The 21,962-nt window shown below is 37.0% G+C and overlaps 1 protein-coding gene across 2 annotated transcripts in view; it reads left to right on the forward strand.

Annotated features, from left to right (window-relative positions):
- Positions 1-21,741, forward strand: part of LOC127753077 (uncharacterized) — a 29,049-nt gene extending 7,308 nt beyond the window's left edge. The window contains exons 10-33 of one of the 2 annotated variants that reach the window (XM_052278534.1): positions 1,217-1,294; positions 1,407-1,466; positions 1,555-1,712; positions 2,954-3,158; positions 4,869-4,988; positions 5,220-5,305; positions 5,409-5,519; positions 5,649-5,720; positions 6,577-6,662; positions 6,854-7,002; positions 7,230-7,373; positions 7,458-7,565; positions 8,710-8,814; positions 10,002-10,109; positions 10,232-10,336; positions 12,652-12,824; positions 13,066-13,260; positions 13,536-13,779; positions 14,049-14,156; positions 16,361-16,419; positions 17,631-18,015; positions 18,348-19,886; positions 21,226-21,433; positions 21,570-21,741. In XM_052278534.1, the coding sequence (XP_052134494.1) occupies positions 1,217-1,294; positions 1,407-1,466; positions 1,555-1,712; positions 2,954-3,158; positions 4,869-4,988; positions 5,220-5,305; positions 5,409-5,519; positions 5,649-5,720; positions 6,577-6,662; positions 6,854-7,002; positions 7,230-7,373; positions 7,458-7,565; positions 8,710-8,814; positions 10,002-10,109; positions 10,232-10,336; positions 12,652-12,824; positions 13,066-13,260; positions 13,536-13,779; positions 14,049-14,156; positions 16,361-16,419; positions 17,631-18,015; positions 18,348-19,886; positions 21,226-21,433; positions 21,570-21,670 (4,707 nt within the window). In that variant the 3' untranslated portion in view covers positions 21,671-21,741. The remainder of the gene's footprint in view (positions 1-1,216; positions 1,295-1,406; positions 1,467-1,554; positions 1,713-2,953; positions 3,159-4,868; positions 4,989-5,219; positions 5,306-5,408; positions 5,520-5,648; positions 5,721-6,576; positions 6,663-6,853; positions 7,003-7,229; positions 7,374-7,457; positions 7,566-8,709; positions 8,815-10,001; positions 10,110-10,231; positions 10,337-12,651; positions 12,825-13,065; positions 13,261-13,535; positions 13,780-14,048; positions 14,157-16,360; positions 16,420-17,630; positions 18,016-18,347; positions 19,887-21,225; positions 21,434-21,569) is intronic. The other variant, XM_052278535.1, reaches the window with a different exon arrangement.
- The last annotated feature ends 221 nt before the right edge of the window (positions 21,742-21,962 follow it).

Here is a 21,962-nt window from a genome sequence, read left to right on the forward strand (position 1 = left end):
TTGAATAAGACGAAAGGTCAAAGCCAACTGCGTCAAATATCTATGACTGGAGGGGGTATTTATGAGCATGGCTTCATCCTAGTTTTGGTATGATATGATTTCAAGAGGTATATGATTTTGTTATAAAGACAAAATAGCTTTCTGTTTCTGTACCCTATTTGATTCTCGACTTCTCGTAAGTCATGGGTGATGCATCTGGTGAACCTATTCACTATTGAGATGGGAAATGAGATGCTAGCAGTCACTTATTGAATCCTCTTCTTAATGCTTTGCAATATGACTGGACATTCATTTTTGTTGTTCTTTTAGGATGCATTAGATCTGAAGGTGATAGGAAAACTTCTATGCAGTGGGAAATTATATTTTTAGTTTATCAGTCGTTAGGTGGACAGTGGTTAATGTTCTACGCGAGCAACTCTTTTACTATGTGGGATCTATACTATTATCCTTAGTTCATTTTGTATTCTCACCGATAAAATATGAGTATTCAGTTATTCACTGAAATTCTGGAAATACCTTTAAAGGTTTCCTCCTGTGTTAGGAAAAGAAAGCAGCAGATGTTCATGTCATCAGTGTTGAAAAAAATATAAATTATTTAAAAATGATTACATTGCTTGAAGAAGACTAAGGGTAAGGCCTGCTGTGTACTGAAATTACAGACTTAAAGAGTGAAATGCGGCTCTGCTGACTGTATTTGTTTAATTTACATGGCTGCAGAATGTGTTGTGAGCACTCCAACTGAGCTGTGACCATGTATCTGAGGCAGCTGTGATTCAACTTTGCTATATTAATATGTATATAGTTATATAGTTTTGTGTTTGGCCAATGTGTCCTATTTCACTTCTGGACTGGATGTGTTCTGCATCACCCATGTATATATAGTATTGTTTAGGCCCATATTATCTGTCAGTGACACAACCAAGAAGTACGTATAGAAACTGACTAGTCAATTGTCCATGTCTTGATTTTCAGTCTTAGTTTCTACATACCCAATGCAACACAGAATTAGATGAACTGTTTGTACTATGCTACTATAGTACTATGCCATGCCTATTAAACAATGATAATGTGATTACTGAAAAACGAATAGTCTATCTAGGATATGTTACTGCACTATTTATTCGCTCCACATTTATTTCATGATTTTTACACTAGATTCATTTTTTTTTTTAACTTAGAGAGCTTTCTTTAAGTGCATGACAAAGCTTGCTTTCAGGGTCCTGTTTCTGGTTTTCGGGGTATATTGAGAACATTCATTTCAGCATTTGTGGCTTCATATGAGATCTCTTATCAGGTAAATTGTGGTTCTTCATAGTGTGCATTTAAATTGAATTGTTTCCTTGGCAAAGCCACAAAAGGTTGCCTTCATACTGTGTTATTTGTAATTTTGTATTTCATCTGTGCAGACAGAAGATAGTTCTCTTGGCATGATTTTAAATATTCTATGCGAAGTTTACGATGGAGAGGTTTGACTACAAAACATGCGCAGATGTAGAACTAATTCATGTATTTGCATAATATAAATCAGTTGATGTGATCCTTTTTATGGTTCAGGAATCTCTCTGCATGCAATTCTGGGACAAAGATAGTTTTATTGATGGTCCAATCAGGTCCATTCTTCATATGGTGGAAAAGGAGTATCCTTTCCAGATATCAGAATTGATTCGCTTCTTATCAGCCGTTTGCCATGGGAGTTGGCCTGCTCAATGTGTGTATGTATTAATTCATTCTGCTCCTCTTTCACCGTAATACATCGACCTGTAATTTCCTAGCTCTGGTGTTCCATTGCTGATATGGCTTTGGCTACTCTGCCAGGCTTAAAAGCTCTAATTTTTTTTGTGCCCTTTTCTTTTTCTTCTTTTTTTGGGAGCCCTACTGATGTTCATGTTTATAGTTAGTCTCAATAGTGCTAATTGGAGTTTGTTTGTTTTTCTTCTTTTGTCAATGTCACACTCTGATCGCTGACAAACAAGAAAAGTAGAAAACTGGATTTCTCTAGTGGATTTGCTTTTTTGAGAAAAAAAATACCATCGGATTATCTCAAATTTAGGATTATAGTAAATGATCACCTTTCAATTTCAATATATTGTTATTTTCCAATTCCAGTGTTCTGAATTGTGGATAGTGCTCCTGTTGCATGCATGCTTTCTCTAATACAATGTTATTTTGTCAATTCTGCACATGCTTACTTAGAATGCATGTTGCAGAATACTATTTGAGCTCCAGATGGTTACAGTCACTTGCATTAGGGAATGAAAATAAATTTTAACAAGCTTTGTCTGCAAATATTAAGGAGTTGTATGCTATTCATGGCCCAACAACCAATTGAACAAACAATATTATGGCAGATCATCTTATGCAAGGTTGCCCATTCAAGTCCTGCGGTTATGTCACCTAAACCTACGTTTCTTGAACCTTTCTCCCCCCCCCCCCCCCCCCCCCACCACCACCGTACTTGATGGTGTTGTGAGACCATCATGGTACTTGTGACAACGATGCTGCAAAGCTGATGTGGCAATGGAAAATTCCTGTTTAATCAACACGTTTGAAGTATGCTGGATCCTTTGTGAATATTTATATTTGTAATATTTACATTGAACTTGCCTAAAACATTACACTTGGCGTTTAAAACCTGCAGGTCTTATGCCTTGAATACCATTACCACCTGAAACATTCACTTGGTACCCGAAACCTGTTAGCTCAGTAATTTTGGTTTACAGTATACCATTTTGTCATTGTTTAGCATCGTCCTTCTAATTGAGATGTCCTAAATTGTAATAAGAGATGTCTATATGATGATGTACAGATTTTTTGGTCCGGTGACACAAAATTGACTATTATAATATTCCTTAGCCATTCATAATCACACAGTACTTGTAGTTTCTATATTTTTTGGTCACCTGCAATACTGTTTTACCTATAATAAATATTTTCTGGGGTTACTTTGTTGCAGATTTAATTACCTTGAGAGGATGAATGGGGTGACTACGTTATATGCAGTCCCTAGGAGTGATACAGACAATGTGAACTACCATGATCAAATTGAAATTCATAGTCCAATCAGCATTTTTGGTATTGAAGGAATTACAATTCCCGGTGGAAGTCATGGCTACATCTTGAAAGTTCTTGAAGATGATGTTGCATTAGTTCGCTGGGAGGTAAAATTCCTTCTCTATTCTACTTACCTGATATTCTTTCTTTTTTCCGATAGAAAAAATGTTAGCAAAGCATTCTTGTCTAACGAAATCAGTTGCATGTTGTGTTTCATTGTGCCCTGTGTTTAATTATAATGATGTAAACACCATAAAGAAGAAACTGGTAGTGATGACTGAAAATAGAAGGGAAAAGTTTATTCTACTCCCTTGAACTTTTTTTGACACAGAACTTTACCCCTAGATTTCAGCTCACTTTACACCCCCCCTCTCTGAAAACAGTTCACTTAACTGCCTAATGACATTTTTCTTTGTTATTACTCTGTAAGTTGTGTTTTACTTTGATATTTTGTGGGATGGTACATAGCATTGTACCTTACTCCCTCCGTCCCAAAATAAACAAACCTAGGATTGGATGGGACATAACCTAACCTGCCCAGATTCGTTGTACTAGGTTATGTCTCATCCTATCCTAGTTTTTTTTTATTTTGGGACGGAGGGAGTATGTCTTAACTTCTTTTTTTTAAAAAAATTAAGCCACTATTTGCATTGGTTGGGAGAGATTTAAAACTGTATACAAACTGCTATGGAAAAAATGAACTTATTTTTTTTAACATACTTTACGTTGTCATCTATGGCTCTAAAAATTTTTAGCTTAAAACATGCTTTATTATGGAGAAAAAAACAAAACAGATTGCCATTATGGAGTAAACTGAGCCATTTTTTAGTAGTTCAGTGGTGGGTTTTGAAATTTGCTGGAAAAATAGTTCACTTGTTAAGTGGTCTGGAGAATAGTCCGAGGGAGTAAAATGGACCTTTTCCAAGATTGGTTAGTGGTTAGACAAGATAGTGCAACTGCGCAAGGTAGATAGATTTTTGTTAAGATAGTTCACCTTGCCTAGGATGAGTGATAGATTTGGGAGAAATATCGGTGATTTTTTTATGTATTGCGTGATAATTGAACAAATAAGCCCTGACAACTGATGGATTAAGTGTTAACAAATAAGCTAATTTTGTATTTTACCGAAGACACATAATAGGAACCAAATCAATCCTAAGAAATAGCTTCCTACCTAACCATCCGATTGTAGCTAGAGAGTACTATAAGATTGATGTTCCAGCCTATATGACATTTTGTATGTAGGATTACCCAAAGCCTTGGAATACCGATTCATCATCACAATAAGTATTGGATTTTTCTTCAAAAGATAGAAGTAAACTCCATGACGAGGCTGATGTTTTATGGCAGGATATGTCTTGCATATAGTGTCAATCTTAGCTCAATGTTTCATCAAACAAAAACAATTAATAGGAACTCATATATTTGATCTTGAAAGAGGGGACTAGCACATGTAGAGACCACAAGGATCAACAAAGAGATGAATCGCCTCAACGATTCGCCAGTATATATGTACTTGCTAGTTTCATAATTTATGTCTTCTATAGAAATGAAAGCCTAGCCATATACATGAATAACTATAGTACAACTGCAATATAGTAATAATAATATAATATATAATACTAGGATGTATAGATTGAAATCAGGGAAGGCGTGCACAATTTGAACTACTTTAAATGTATGTGTCCCTGGTCTGTACTGGGTTTTGTTGTACCTTGAGAAGCAAAAATCTTTCATAACTGCCATAGTGCTTAATTTTTTTAATGGATGTACTGAATTGTTTATCTGACATGAGCTGCTGGCTCATTTTTATCTAGTTTCCACATTCAGGTGTCCTCTTTTTGCTTGTAATTTTGGCACAAGATCTTCATGCATGCAATTACGAGGAAGCTTGTGCTATAATGGACCTACTATATAAGATGGTATCATCAAACAGGGTACTGATCCTTTATTTTTCACCCTACATCTTGAATTGCTTGTTTCTAAATCTGTTTCTTGACGATGAACTAAGTTACTTACCCCTTCTTTTGATAAAATTCCACCTTAACAAATGGGATCTTCATTTGTTTTTCATGCTGTTGAATATATTGCAGTTTTTAGTGCTGTATTCCACAGCCTTATCTCCATTTAATTTTGAGCCTTGAATATGCATAGTTTACTTTCTGTAGGATTTGTGCCTTGCTTTTCTGCATGCTGACAAGTCGCTAGCTGTCCAAGCGTCACAGAACTTGGGGTATATTGACAAGCATGTCAGGTTTGAAACTTTTGTCTTTTAGAGAATATGGGTCTGGAACATTTATTCACGCTGAATACATCCCTTGGAATGAGAATAATATATTATATTTTTCGCTTCTCAGGATTGATATTGCTAAAATTTTTTGCACATCCATTTTCAAATATGTGGAAGATTTTAATAATGCTTGTGTAATGTCCAAAACCCTTGGCATGCTGGCAGAAATGCTCAGTTGGTAAGCTGATTTGCCTCTTGGTTTGTTTCAGTTTTGAATAAGTAGTGTTGAAGTATTCCTTTTCTTCTATTAAAGCCTTGACTATCTGTTTGTTTTAAATTATTTTGGCTAAGGAGTTTGTCTTTTCAGTGTTCCATACCATGTGTTCAATGTGGCGTTGGACTGTGGCTTCTTCATTACACAATCTGGTGGTGCTTCAAGGTAATCTAGTGTACGGGGAATTGGTAAATAGGCTAATATACCTTTTCTTTTCCTCGAATGCGCAGGAGAATTGCGCACCATTATACTAACAAGAAGAAAAAAAGTCCAAAAGGAAAATAGGCTAATATACCTTGTTTTTTGCTGTATACAACCGTTTATTGGTACATTATTTAGGCATTATTTATGTATTCTGAAACAAAAGTTGTTCTATATTTCCAATTATCATCAATATTTGAATTTTTCAAAGTCAATAGTTCACTGCTTCTTAATTATGTATGGATCACCTTTTTGAGTTCAATTATTGGGATGACCATGGTCATGATGGTCATACTTTCATGCATAGTGTTATTTTTTTTAACACCCTTTTACAGTGAGTTAAATGGGCTTTCGGGCATTTTGAACTAAACTATCATTGTCTGCTGTACTTGTAAACATTGTTTCACCATACGAGCCCAAGCTGATCATGCAGAAAAAGTTTGTTAATTAAAGTCAGTGACATTGACCATACTCAACTAATGCCTTTGTTGAATGGCATACTGCAACCGATCAACCTGTTCACTACATGACTGCAAGGGGAAATAGTGGTCATTTCGAAATAACTTTCACTACATGACTGCAAGGGTAAATAGTGGTCATTTTGAAACAACTATACTCTTGGTTTCCTCAAGGAACTTGCATTGTGAAACATCTGTAAAGAAAATTAACTTTCATGGTGAAATGGCTTGGAGTAAACTAATCTTGAAAAGTTCCAAGTCTGTTTAGTTCTTGTGTATTTCCAGCTGCTGTGGTTTTTTCTGCATGGAACTGTAGATATGAGAAAAAAACAAAAAAGTGAAAACTACAGTTTTCTCTGCAGTGATTGGCTTCTTTCTGGTGCGCTAGCAAGAATGCTTTTTGCTACCTCTGAGGATAGTGGAGACTGTTCTTCACTTACAACTACAGGTATGCAATCTTGCTATCTCTGAAGTTATAAATGGGTTTCTAATATTTTTTATTAAATTTATGTGAGATTTCTTCTCTGTTAATTAATTATGCAGTGCTCACTGCTCAGTATCTGCTTTCCTGTATGCATTATATATTCATAATTATTTTCTGTACATATGATGATCTGATGATTTGCTATATTTTTTTAGTGCTTGATTTTGCCATCCAGGTTTTGCGGAAAGGAGCTGCTGCTGATGATATAATATCATCATTCATTATATTTTCAGTTCAATACATCATGGTTAATCATATGAACTGGAAATACAAGAGTTATAGTCGCTGGAAGATAACCCTTAAGGTACATATATTTTTAATTTGTTTGATTGTTTGTGAGGTGACCACTTTATTTGTTAGGTCTCATTGCTTCACATAGTTTTGCCTCCTTTTTGTTGGTCCAAGTCAATGGTTTGGAAAATTAATTATGTTTCACTTAATTTGTTCAAGAGATAGTGTTAAGATTCTTTTTTCATTAGTTCTATTCATGAATGAGAAAATAAGAACGGACCATTTCAATGTGATTTCAAGGTGTTTGATTTGGTAAAGAGCTGTATTCAAGTCAAATCATTCTCATCAAAGCTTGGTGGCATCATTTGGGAAATTCTATTGTATGATTCTTCTATCCACAGTGTTCTTTTGCATATTTTGTCCATGTCAACGCAATTACTGGAAGTAAGCTTTCTTTCCTTGAGCAATTATGTTATACATGATTTAGCTTCATTACCTTTTCTGTGACAAACTGTTAAAATTTTTCAGCACTCGCATGGCAGCTATTGTCATGATCTTAAGGAGATTGAAGATATACAGCTTGTCCTTTGCTGTGGACTTGATATTGTATTTTATATGCTGTCCAACTTACCAGAGGTAAAAAAGGAAGATATTACTGTGCTCTTTTTTCATCTTAAGTTAACAAGCTCCAACTATCAGATAATCAGATAAAATGTCTTACTTTATTTTTCTGAATTCTCTGGGATCCTTGTATAATCTCTCTTCAGTTACTAAACTACAAACCTAGTCATCACATTCGACGGTTGCAAATAATAAGTAATCAAACAATTACTTCCATCATTGCCTCATCTTTGTTACTTCTATATGGAACACGGCCATCAGCCGTAGACAACCTTTTCCAGACAGATATTTAAGACAAACCATCTGAAACTTAATTTTAAAAAGAAAAAAAGTGCATTTTACTCCCCCAAACTAATTCAATGGATCACTTAACCCCCTGAACTATTTCTTGGCTCATTTATCCCCTAAACTATTAAAAAGGGTTCATTTTACTCCTTAATAACATTTATCTTTTTTGTTACTCTTTACCAAAAGTTCAAAAATATTTTGAAATTTTTCATGGCGTTTGCTCGAACTTTAAATTTTGATGTTTAAATCAGTTTGAAGTGCTTTCAACCTATGTAAACAGCGAGAAAAAAAAATCAAAAAGAATGTTAAGATGTAAGTTGTGGAAAATTTCAGTACAAAATATGACTTATACAGTGAGAACTAAAAAAGATAAATAGTGTTTGCGGGGGTGGGGGTGGGGGGAGTGAGCGTTTTCAATAATTCGGGGTCGACGGGGTGTAAATTGAGCCAAAAAATAGTTTAGGGTTAAGTGCACCAGTGAAATAGTTTGGGGGAGCAAAACAACACAGCGCCGCCCACCATGATGTTACAGCTGTCTGGCATGCCATGGTGGGTGGTGTAACCAAACCCTTGCTACTTTGCGCCGTGATTATTTCCTCCGCAGCTGACATAAGGGGCAAAGAGGTCTATGAGGCAGTTATGTAGACTTTTTAACATTAACATTAGTCTGTGAGGCCCTTCTTGTGGCTTGAAATCAAAATTGACAAAACATGTTCTAAACTAAAATTGAGTTCCATTCTTATCCTTGTCTCAAATATATATTTGATTATTATATGTTCATTTCTTTATCACTGATGTTATGTTCAAGTCCTTTAAAATACAGAGTTTTATAACTTTACTCATGTTTCTCTTAATTCTTGTCAATATTCAGGAGTTGGCTCCAAGTCCGCCTTTCGTTACTATGGTTTTGTCGTCCTCGTCAAAACCGTTGCCTTTCGTCACAGCTGCAATATCATTGATGTCCTTTCAGAATCCAGTAAGTTTTTGTTTTTTTATATTGATTTTAACTTTGTGGTTTCCCCTGAAAAATTATAACTTTGTATTCTCATTAAGCAATATAGTTGTTATGTGCTAACTTTTGGGAAGGGTATCTGTGGTAGAGATTGGAGGGATAAGCAACAGATAGAAGAAGTATCACTGTTGCGGGTGACATGAGGAGATGGAGAGATTTGCTTAACTTTTGGTTGATTAGCTGGGCCTGCATGGATGACATCCTTGTCTAAATCCATATATAACGATATCTCTAGTGATAGAACAACCAACTGGTATGTAAAACAACCTAAATACCTAATCTTGCCATGCACTCAACCAGTGTGTTGGGTTCCATTGATGACATTATACCCCTCCCTGTCATGCAACTTGCCTTAGAGATGTAGCTCAAGAGGATCAGTGCAGCTTGTACCTCCTCTTGTAAGTCCTATCTAGACAATATGGCCACCTGGTAGGTTTTCTGGATCAAATTATATTGGTAATATTTGTCTATCTAATTAGCTTTGGTTAATGTCATTGTTGGATAGTTTGATGGGTTCCTGTATGCTACAGGCCAGCCATCCATAGAAATGCACACATTCATCATCGTCCATTTACAACTTGCATTCATCAAAATATTATCCCAATCACATTATGCTTGTTCAAACAGTGAGGACAACAATAGAACTTCAAATAAAGTAAAACAATGAACTTTTTTGTGCCTTCTATTTTCATTTCTCCCTTTTTGAGTAAAAGCTACTTCCTCCGTTTCATAATGTAAGTCATTCTAGCATTGCCCACATTCATATAGATGTTAATGAATCTAGACATGATTTATTAACATCTATATGAATTTAGGCAATGCTAGAATGACTTACATTATGAAACGGAGGGAGTACACAAGATTCAGCATCATGAATTTATGGGGATCTGTGCATTGGACATCTTTTGCCTAAGAACAGGCTATTCCATCTAGAAATGTTCAATACTTTTGTTTGCATGCATTTATATAGTGTTGCTGTAACCTAAACAATTTGTTAAGGCCGAGTTGGTCACAAAATTGCATAAATTGCTATCCTGAAAAAAAGATTGTCCATGAAGCTTTTTCTTTCTTCCTTTACTTTTCTGTTGTACGCTATTTCTCGTAACTTCCATAAGCCTTGGGACACTGACAATACTGATATATTTCTCAAGGCTATACAAGTTGCAGCCGCTAGAGTATTTTCAATGCTGTGCTTCACTGCTTATAAAGCACAACCTCAACTCATGGAAAATGCCTACTTTGTTGTTAATGGTTCAGAGGTTAGCAGCAGTGTTACCTAATATTTGTTTGACTGTCATGGTGTTCCGTGTAATTGATTTTTATTAACCTTGGTGTGTTGACATCATTATTTCTTCTTTTTCCCTTAACTTATTGTTCTCAGATTTGGAGATTGCAAACAAGTATTTCCTGCATTCTTGATGAGGTAGACAAAGTCAATGAGGTTGTTGCTATATTCAACCTTCTGTCTTCTGCTGCTCGTTATCAGGTATTGTTTATTCTGTAGATGGTCCTTTTTCATTGTGTGCGTGCATGCTCTATATAATCCATGAAAATTTGTCACTATTTTATTCCAACAGTGTAGAACATGCCATATGCACTCGTTTTCTATTTAGACGAGTTTATTCTTTTATAGCGGTCAGCTGTTTGCGTTTCCCTATTTCTATGGAAGACACCATCACTGAGATGATTTCCACTGCATTTTTTTTTCTCAAACTTGTTAATGTGGGGGCACACTTATGCTAGGCATGGGAAGCTGCCGTTTCCATCGCCAATGCAGTAAATCATGTTTTTGTTTCGATTGACCTTAATACCTTATAGGATTAGTTTTCCTTTAGATAAGACTTGTTTACTAAAGGTTGGTTATATAGTAGTTAGGAGTTTGTTGTCCTCTGTCTTTATATAAAGGTGATGTCAGATCAATGGAATCAACCCGAAGTTAAGTTCCCATTTTCCTTCCATTCCCCTGGTCCTATGTTTGTTACTGCTTGAAGGGGTGAGGATATCGGCATCACCCTTTAGTCGAGTACAGCTGCCATCTTAGGGCCTGTTTGGCACAGTTCCAGCGCTCCACCTCTTTTGGAGTTGGAGCCCAGCCAAACAGTCCACTCCACCTAAAATGGGAGCAGAGTTGGGTGGAGCGTTCTCACAAAATGAACTAGAGAGGTGGAGCTGGGTTTAGGCTGCTCCACAACTTTACTCCATACCTAACTCTTGGAGCTAAATTTAGGAGTTGGGAGCTCTACCAAACAGGCCCTTAGACACCTGGGTCCTCCCCCAGATCCTAGCATAGACCTATTCAAATACTGGGTTGTGCCTGAAAAGTTGTCACAGCGCCAAGCCTGAGCTCAGCCTTATCGTTGAGTTTGCACACTTTCCTAAGCCCAAAATGCCATTCTAGAACCAACTTGAGGTGCTACAATCAAATAGCTTCACGAAAGTCATCAGTTCATAAAGGTACTTCCTCCGTCCCAAAATTTTGAATCCATCCTAGGACAATGAATCTGGACAGAGTAATGGTCAAATCCCACCCTAGGTAGCAACATTTTGGGACGGAGGTAGTAGCAAACAAGAAATCCATTCAATATTCCTACATGTACCTCCATCAATGCTGAGTTGGGCCTGAAAAACTCCCTCCATCCCATTTCTAGCCTCTACCGTTTGTCTCAGAATAAGCTTATTTATCTCCTTACCTACCATCGTTCTGCAAATCTATGAGTTTTTTTTCCTTCAGTACCACTTACTTGCCTTACCCACCCACCCACCAATACTAATATCCTATTAAGACTTAAGAGGGACACTTTGGTGTTTATCCCTCCACCTTATTTTGAACACCCAAGGCTAAAAATGGAGTTATTTGGGACAGATGGAGTGCTAAACAAGGAAACCATCAATTTTTTATCTACAGTAAAAAAAGACAGACCGATCCAGAAATTATATGCACACAATCTAAGGCAAAGATCAAAAGAATTAGCATTAAATCTCAGATGCCCTTAGATCTTGCATGTACCAAATTGGTCTTGTGAATATGGCTTATAACCATGCTGTAGCCATGTAGGCTCAGAGAGCTGATGTTGCGCTTGTAAGGTTGAGGGTTCACTTGCCAGGAGGTAAAGTGGAAAATAAGCGGTGATCCCTGGCAACCAGAGGCTAAACTGGAAGGCGATGTTGTCACACCAAGTGAATTCCATTGTGTGGATAGCTAGGTTTAGATACATAGCATGGTGGTTGGGATGGGTGAACAAATAGGAATTTTCTGACCTGCCTGAGACTAGCGGCACTTCCTTCATTTGTTACTAATCTGTGGGGCTGGATGAAATCAAAGTCCTAGGGGTATTGGGCTGCTCATGAAGAAGTCTAACATCTTAAGTTACCTTATTGGTAGTGGCCGTATAGGGATAAGTTTGTCTTGGGGACAGAGCATCGTTGTTTGTTGATATATGTCGAGGACAAGATCTTTCTTCCTAGGTCTTGTTTAAATCTTTTAAATGATTTTTTTACATAAAACTAAATAACTAAATATTTTATATGTACTCCCTCCTGTCTTATAGATATTTCACATTTGGGAGTTGGGACAAGATTTTGGATTAAACTTTTAAAACTTTTTGACAATCAAAATTATTATGATAGTACTTTTGAAGGCAAATCTACGGATACCATTGTTCCATATTTATGCTAAGCATTTGAGAAGTTATTGATGATTCAATCCAAGTTTCAAATGTTTGACTGAATCTTGTTGGAAATGCCAAATATTTATGACCGAAGAGAGCCACAGGTTAACTTCACCATTTGTTTTTGTTGCAGCCTGCTCTTCTTATTTCCTTGATAGAACAGAGTACAAGGGCGCAAGCAGATTCTGATGATTCCGCTCATGAGCAGAGCAGTAAATATTTTGTTCTGAACCCTTCAGGAAGCAATCCTAGACTTGTTGAGCAAATCTTGGGTTATATTGGACGATCCACTGAGCTTATGGATAGGTAAAGGATTCTTTGACATTTCTCACTGTTTCTTTGTGCTTCATCTTGTGTTCCCTTGAAGCAAAGGTTGAAGAGTCAAATCTTGGTAGGTCAGAAGCATAATTTTTTACCCCAGAAGAGTACTTCCACTGCCTCATTTCCACAGAGTCTTCGCTTTGATTGTTGCACCTTTTATTCTAGTGCTGATACTTTTGCTCTTCTATTTTATGCGTGTGGTTGAGCTGAACAATGTTATTTTCAGATCTCCTTCTATATTATCAGGTGTTCTTGATCTACTGAAGGCATTATGGGAAAGTGGTGCCCAATTTATGTACATTTTAGAGAAACTGAGAAGTTCTAGAACATTCTGGGAGAACTTATCATGCTGTATTCGTGCTGCTTTTGCTAGTTACCCTATCGACAGCGTTGAGACTGTTGATGAAAAAAAATCTTTGAGGTATGGTCATAGTGCTTTAGCTTTCCATTTCCTACATGCTAACTGTAATATCTGCCCAAGAGTTCTATTGAATAATATTTCTTTTAAAATTTAAACATTTTTGGGTTTGAAGCCACCAGTGATGGTTTTATCATATGAATCCAATTTGACTGGTCTCAGTTTTTTGTTATCGACTGGGTCCTGTTTCAGAATTTGATATTAAGTACAACCTTTCATAGATAAGATTTAATACCATGGTTCTCTCAGAATGATAAAGCAAGGTTTTGCATATGCAGATATTGTTGTCTTGGTACAATTTTTGAGATCATGTCATATGAGTTGTTCTTGCAAGGAAAGTTGCTTACAGAAACAAAAACTTATGATCCTGCCCCTGTTGGTTCAAAGGAGCAAAAAGAACCTTCTGTTGCACCTTGTCCAAGTGACATAGTGCTCAAATGGTTTGATAGCACGACTATGGAGGATTTGATAAATCATCTATCAAGTAATGGATACCAAAATGATCTTCTTCATCGTGCTAAGGTAACTTTCCAGTTCTTGACTTCTGAAGTAAAGTGAAGAGAATGTTGTTTTGTCATTTTGAACTTTTATTGTTTTACGCCCAAGAGATTTTTGGTCACTCATTGGTTATCTGACTTCCTTAGCACACATTGTGACTTATATAATGCTTATAAATATTGATATGTGTTTGCAGTACAATTATATCATTTTGTATGTTTTTATAAAGAGCAACTTCTGGTTTCTACTCGTATATATAAGCGTTGTTGTTGATATCATCTTTCCTGTGCCAGGTAGCATCCTGCCTTTGCATTATCCGTCTATTAACAAAGCTGTCCAGTGGAGATACTGGAAGCTTGTCATTCTCGCTAGTGAAGAAGATTCAGCTCATATCTAGTAAAGTAAGTTATCCGCTTTGATATCTTATCATTTCTATATTTAACATCAGCATGTGATATGGCTATGGTGGTGTGGTATTTCCAATAGTCATAGATTTGGGTTTTGTGGCTTCATATAAAAATACGATAGGCATAGGGCTGACTGTTTCATCGACAATAAGGCGATATGGAAACATAAAGTTTATGAATGTAAGGGTGGCCTCTGATTTTTTGGAAGTCAGATGGTGAATGGGATGAGTAATGTTAGATCAACCTTCTAGGGTTAATGTGTTTAGCCGTGGCTCTAAAATAACACATGTAACTTCTATTCTTCTGATGCACTAGAGTAAGTAGCATGAATGGGCAACCATGAGTTACTTGTGCCAAAATATAAGCAACACTTACAATCTAATGTAGATCGAACACATACTATGATGACCCTGCAACCATTCTTTGCATATAAAAATTGCAAGCAGTCTAACTTGTAGAAGTGTTATCTCAAATATTCATACAAATGCTAATACTCTATATGTTTAACTTACACTTATCTCCAAGGCACTATAAGGTAACACCAAAAGGCCATCTCTTCTAAAAGCACAATTCATATTAAGAATTTGAAATAACAATGGACCTTAGACTGGCTATTTATAGTTAACACACACGTGTGCTGGTGCACACACACTGTTATGTGGGGGACCACGTATAGCAAGCACGGGAAACCAGGTGCACTGGACACACCGGTGACATGGTGACCGCGTTCAGTCGACAGACGCCAACGCTTTCTTTGTTTTAGGTCAAGATTAGGTTCATTATCCGTTTTTATTAGATTGGTTTGTTCTCAAATTAGTTCAGTTTGTATCAGTGTAAGCCAATGACCTCTCATTTGGATTAAGCAAGAATTATTTCCTTTCCAATATCTCGATCTCGTCTCTGCAAATCTCTGTTCTTGGTGTCCGATGCCATGACAGCTCCTGGGAGACAGGGAACTCAATCCCTTCCTCTTGTTGAGCACGATTACACCCTGTGTAGCAGGGGACCGCCGCCAAGTCGTTACACATGCTCTATGCAGTATACTCAGAATAGAAGTCTTGAATCTGTGCGCAAATATTGGCTTGGTTCGCATAGGTTCATAACCTCTGGTTTGCCTAGAAAAACAACTAAACTGAACCAACTTCAGTTGTCCAAAACTTGATAGTTTAGTATGGTGCCTATGATGAATAGAGAGAGATGTAACCAGCAAAAGGAAAATAACTTGTTTTCTCTAAATTTTTTGATGATTTGGTGCTGAGCAAAACCATGTCAAGTACCTTCTAGATGTCTTGGTCTTTGGATAAGCACTAGCATTTTATTATTATTTAGGGAAGTGGGCATAAAATGACATGTGAACTCATCATACAATCCAAACTATTTTTCTTTTGTTGTGGGACAAATTACAAAATAAAGGCTCCTGACATGACAAATCAGCAATTGCAACTCATATTCTTGCCCACTTGCAAACTGGTGCATGTCAACATTTGGTTTTCTCTCCATGCATGGTTGCATCACCACAGCACGACTCAGGTTACATGTGCTGCTGCGTCATCTCTATTCCTGAAGTAATTTGGTTGTATCATAGGGCTAGGAATGGGCATGTGTTGTTTTAATCTTTTTTTTTTCATCACATCGGGTTGAATACTCTTACTCTGTATTGTTTCTTAAATAGAAACTAATCTTATATGCAGTTGTTACATGATATGGACATATGCTACGTATTAGGATGTGGACAGAAATAGTCTGGGGTGTTGGTGTGAGTAAACTTCAAAACCTAAATTTTGTCCGCTTATCTATCATGGTGCTTTAGATTTGAGAACAAATATCATAGAACTACTACATCGGTCAGTTTTATTTGTTGTTTCGGACAAACATTTTGGCTTGTTTTCTTTGTAATTTTGTTGTCCTAAACATCAGTTAATTATGTCCGGAGGGAGTATTTTCTTAAGAAAGTTCCCATCACCGGCCTGTAGTTTTGAGAACCCCATACTACCGCTTTTGGTTGTGTGCCAATCTTTGACTTTGTAACCCTGGGGTTTATGTGATGGTTAAGTTACTGCGTAAACTAGTTTGAAGGATGCTGATTTTATGAGTTAGGGAATAATGTTATTGCATATTTTGGCTATCTGATTTTATGAGTTTTTTACACTGTTTTCAGCTGCCGAGTAATCTCTCTTAAACTTTTCTATCTGGTGCAGTTGTTACAACACCGTGCATTTGTAGCTCTACTGTCACAATATGCCCTTCATGGTTACAGGTAATTTTTGTTCCATTTCACGCGTAATTTTTGTTTGCATCTTAATGATTCTTTTATGGGCTTAATTTGTGTGTACAAAATACTTGATGAGAATTACGAGTCTGTAACTATGTATGTATTGGTTGTCAAGTCTAGTATATTGAAATTTTAATTTCCGCCTGTCACTTTGTCAGCATTCAACGTGAAGCTGACATGAAGAGACAAAACCAGAAAAGACAATTTGGTAAAATAACTCATAGGACCCTTTGGAATTCAATGGTGTGTTTTTCCACACTTGTACACCATAATACCATACAACTTTACTTGATTAATTTATGATTCATTAGAACAGGCATTCACTCACCATTTTAGATGCTGATACTTATGGATGAACCAAACTTCTTGCACAACATATGGCTGCTTAAATTGCACATTGCACCAGGTAAAGCTTGTTTCACTTTGCACCGGGTTTAGTATATACTTCCACTTTACACCAGGATATATTGAAATAAGTTTCACTTTGCACTAGGTGTTGTTTCATATATTAAAGAATATCTTGTAAAATATGATTAAAAAATATAAAATCATTTTGAATTTAGACCATGTTTGATGAGGATTTATTCAACATTTATGAAATTTCATGAAAATATTGTATATTTAATGATGTATCCTGGTGTTAAGTGAAACTTAAATCAATGAACCCTGGTGCAAAGTGAAAGTATCTGCTAAACCTGGTGCAAAGTGAAACAAGGTGCACTTTACCCGGTACAAAGTGCAATTCTCTCTCTCTCTCTCTCTCTCTCTCTCTCGCAGAACATCTCTCTAAGTGACACAGTAGAGGGTGGGCTGCTGGCGTGCACCAGCGTGGCTGGCATACCAAACACATTTTTAGTGGATTTGTATAAGCCAGTTCATTGTTTGCTGCATATTCCATGACTGCCGTTTGACATATTTAAAATCAGCAAAAGCTTTCAAATATTTGTTGGGTGTTTAGTAGGTGGAGTTCTTTTTGGAAAACCTGACTCATGGAAGATTTTACAAAATTTTGAAACTAATGAAATGGTATACAGTTAGCCTATTGAAACATTAGAATTCCTATTTCCTAGTAGCTAGTTCTTTTTTCTTTATTCTGACTGAAGCATTGTGCTGGCTTGGTATTAATGTCAGATATGTACCACAATAATTTTGCAACATTGCTTTGAGTTTGATTTTTACCTCCTTGAAAAATGCAGCAGTGAACAAGATATTACCAATTTGATAATTAGTGATCTTTACTATCATATACATGGAGAACTCGAAGGTCGTCCAATTACTCCTGGTCCGTTTCAGGAGCTGCTATGCTTCCTTCTAGAATTTAAAGTTTTTGAACACAATCCTTCGGAGCAACTGCAGAAAAGTTTCCCAGCTGCCAATGGCGTTTCTTTGTTTGATGTTCCTCACATTCGTGATGAACTTGGCCTTGAACTTTGGAATCATTCAGACTGGAAGACTTATAAAGAAGTAGCTGAAAAGATGCTGGATATCATGCATAAAGCAAACCTGATGAAATGTCAAGTTGATGCAAAGCTTTGTGCGTTGAGGTCATTCATAACATTTCTGTCAGTATGCACTGGAACAGTAAGTTTGTACATATTAAGATCCTTGCTTTTGTTGTTGGCACTAGTTCTGTGTACTGTTTTCTACTTTCACCTTTCATTACTGAACTATATGTTTCTGAATATGCTGAAATCATCTTTGCAATTCCATCAACTTCCATTAGTGTGTCATGGAATTTTGTTTTGACATTATTTCTGCGCACTGTTCTCTATTTTCTCCTTTGATAATTGAACAATTTCTCCTTGAATATGTCCAAGTGACCTGCCAGAGTAAACTAGAAAGCTAGATGGTTTCTTGGATCTTTCATGCATACCAGTGATTCTAGTTGCCTTCTTATCTTGAAACTTTTACAGAGTTCATATAAGAAGTTTGGCTTACCTGGTGGAGGGATTTCAATAACAACTACACAATCAGCGGTTAGATGTGCATGCAAATCTCTGCAGTCAGCTGTTGACTCCCTCCCTCCTGAGGTTGATAACAGTGAAGTTTTGTTTCCTCCCTTGTCTGGACAAGTGGAATTGTTGCTTACTATCACCAGGATCTTACTTGACCATGCTAAACAAAGCAAAAGTTCAAGGCATCTTTATCCTGTTATTGTACTACTCATAAAAACTTCAGGTGCCAGCACTTCCTTTTTGTTTAATCTCATGCTGTCCAGTCCTGCTCTTAAGCAACCAGTGAAGTCCCTCCTTGTTCTGCTTTTGTCATTATTTGAATTCATTTACAAGAAGGTTGACATGAAAGATGGATCTGAAGATGCCAATATATTTGGGGAGTTATCCCTTTTAAGTATGAGCTTGTTACCTGTATTATGCAAATTGGCAGAGAGCAGAGAATATTTTGATCTTGCTATTGCATCAATGGACATAATATTGAAAGGCTTTTTGCCTTCTAATGTATGGGTGCCTATTCTACAAAAGCATTTTCGTCTCCAGGTTATATTGCAAAAATGCCAAAGTGGGGCTTTATTGTGTACTCAAGTCATATTGAATTTCCTCTTGACTATGGGGCGGACAAAGGACGGTGCTAAAATTCTTCAGTCTGCCAATATTTTTGCTTTCATAAAGGTCCTTCTGAGTCAGATGTCTTTGGATGACTCCTGTTTGAGAAATTCCTTGAGCACCCAAACAAAGGATGTGAAAATTTGGGGTTTGGGTCTTGCTATTGTCTCCTCTTTGAACCATTGCATGGATGATGATATGTCCCGCAACAGTGTTGCAAACAGTACTATCAGCTTCCTTTCAGGGCAAGTGCCTTTGATGTCGTCTTATCTATCTGCACAAAGTGTTAACCCTCATCAGAGCAAGAAGAGGACACTGTTACAAAAGTCACAGACATCACTTTCAGCTCTCAGTCTTACTGAGAATATCCTCACACTTCTCTGTATTTTGGCCAAGTACCATTTCCCACGGGACACAGGTATGAAGGAAGTAGATTCAGAATTAAGGGAGATTATTATCCACCTGCTTGCATTTATAAGCAGAGGTAGTGAAAGAACCGGTGATTCCCCAAACTGGAACTCATCCTTTGGTTGTCCTCCTATTATTAAAGAGGAAATGAAGCTTAATGAAGAGCCACCACTTATTAGGAGCAAATATGGATGGTTCCGATTTGCTGCAAGTTGTACTTTGTCAACTCCATCTGTCTCTGGTCCTCCCAATGCAGGATTGTCACTTGTGATTAGAGACAAAAATCCAGCGGATTCTGATTCTATGAAGCAGACTCGTTTTACAGAGATGTTAGCAGTACAAATCTATAGGATTGCTTTTCTTATTATGAAGTTCCTATGCAGTCAAGCAAAAGAGGCAGTAAGAAGGGCAGAAGAACTGGAGTTCCTTGACCTTGCTCATTTCCCAGAACTTCCGATGCCAGATATTCTTCACGGCCTGCAGGTAAATATTACTATTCCTCTGAACCCTTCCTGCTGGCTGTCTGGCTGATTGTATCAATTGTTGGAAACTGTAATATAAATATGAAAACTTGGTAAGCTGATATATATGGTGTTCTAAATCTCCTTGAATCTTGACATTGTTAGCAAGAGGACAATTGATCTATTACATGGGCCCCAAAGGCTGATATAAGAGGGCCGGGAGTGAAACTAACAGAAAAAGAACACCATATAAAAACTATATATATGCTCATTATGTTTGCACTTTTTGGTACCTGTATCTAATTGCAATTTTTAAACATTCCTTGCCACTTATAACACAAGGAAATAAACATCCGTTCTAATGCTTGAAGGATATCTAGTTTGATATATTATAGTTCAAAGGGAATTTAATCCTTGCTACTGATGAGCTCTCTGTTCATTTAACCACCATCTAGTTGGAGTTCCTTAGATCTTAGATAAAAATGTAGGACCCAAGGAGAAACTTAGATTTAATCTCACTGTTGATGGTCTCTCTGTTCAGTAATCCACCACCTAGTTTGAGCGGACATTACAGAGAAACTTGGTGCCAATGGTGTTAAGGAGTGTATTCTTTCTAGCATTTTACTCTAGGAAGAAATGGTGAGTGCGTTTAGGAGAATCGAACACGGGCTGTCAGGCAGCAAGATGGCTGCTATTTATCTTGCTGCTATTTCTCTTGCCATGTGCACTTTGCGCTGTCTGCTTAGAGCTTACTCCATTTGTCCCAAAATATAACAAGTTTTAGCCCTTGCACGTCTAATTAAGAAGAGGGGTAAAAAGACTTGTATGTCTCCTCGGGGTGGGTGGGTCTTGTGTGGGCCTGGACTAGTTAGGGTGATAATGAAACCAAGGGGTAGTATGGGTTGTTTAGTAGTAAAAATCAACTTTTACAAGTACTAGCTTGTTCTATTTGGGACAATTTAAATTCTACTGTTGTTATATTTTGGGAAGGAGAGCTTATAGTCCATTTCTGAAGTGACAAACAATGTTATGCTCCAATTTTTTCGAAGGACCACGATCAAATCTGTGTCATGACACATAAAATTGCTACTTTCTCTGTCCCAAAATATAATAACTTCTGACACAATTTATTTTAGAATATAACTTCTACACCAACATTCTCTTTCCAACCAATCACAACCCTCCACCATTCAATTTCCTCACCTACCTCCACTTCTCAACTAATCACAACCTCTATCTATTTAATTATACATACTTTTTTAATAACCGTGTTCAACCCTAAAACTTCTTATATTCTGGGACGGAGGTACTATTTGTTTTTTTATTACTTCTCTTATTTCAGCTGTGGTCACTCTTTTCAGGATCAAGTGGTTTCTATTGTCACTGAAGTATTAGAGGCAAATGTATCTACTGCACTCAATACCGAGACAGAGAGGGTGTGCCAACTTCTGTTGGTGATACTTGAAACATCACTTTACATGGAATTGTGTGTATCCCAATCATGTGGCATCAGACCAGTGATGGGTCGTTTTGAAGATTTCTCCAAGGGAATTAAGGCTATGGTTCATGGTAAGCTTCACTTAATGGCTTATACAACATGAAATGAAAATTCTAGCATTTTTATAAATTCACATTTATCACTTGAACAGTATACTTCCCATTCTACTCCCTGTTCTGATTTAGTGCCGCTTTAAATTCTCTGCAGCTTCTGAGAAGCATTCCAGTTTTAAACCATTGGTCAGGTCACTTGCCCAAATTACCACTCTTCTTTATCCCGGGATTGTACAAAATAACAATCTCATGTAATTTTTGTAAATTGTGTAGCTATGATAATGAAATTTGTTTGTTAACTATCATAGATGGAATGGCAGCTCACATATCATTGTCGATGTAGCTCCTGACTGGGTAGTGTGTAGCCGCCAAAAAGAAACTGGGTAGCATGTGACTGTTCATGCATCTTAAACATCTGACGTGATAGCACATAGCAGAGGCTCTCGGCAAGGCAGCAACACCAAGAACTCCACTGTTCGTCAACTTCTGTGCTAACCTATTCGCCAAGAGCGTAGTGCCAGGAATGGGCATTAGGAAGACTGGAAGT

Source organism: Oryza glaberrima, chromosome 10 (assembly GCF_000147395.1).
Source record: "Oryza glaberrima chromosome 10, OglaRS2, whole genome shotgun sequence".
Taxonomy (NCBI): domain Eukaryota; kingdom Viridiplantae; phylum Streptophyta; class Magnoliopsida; order Poales; family Poaceae; genus Oryza; species Oryza glaberrima.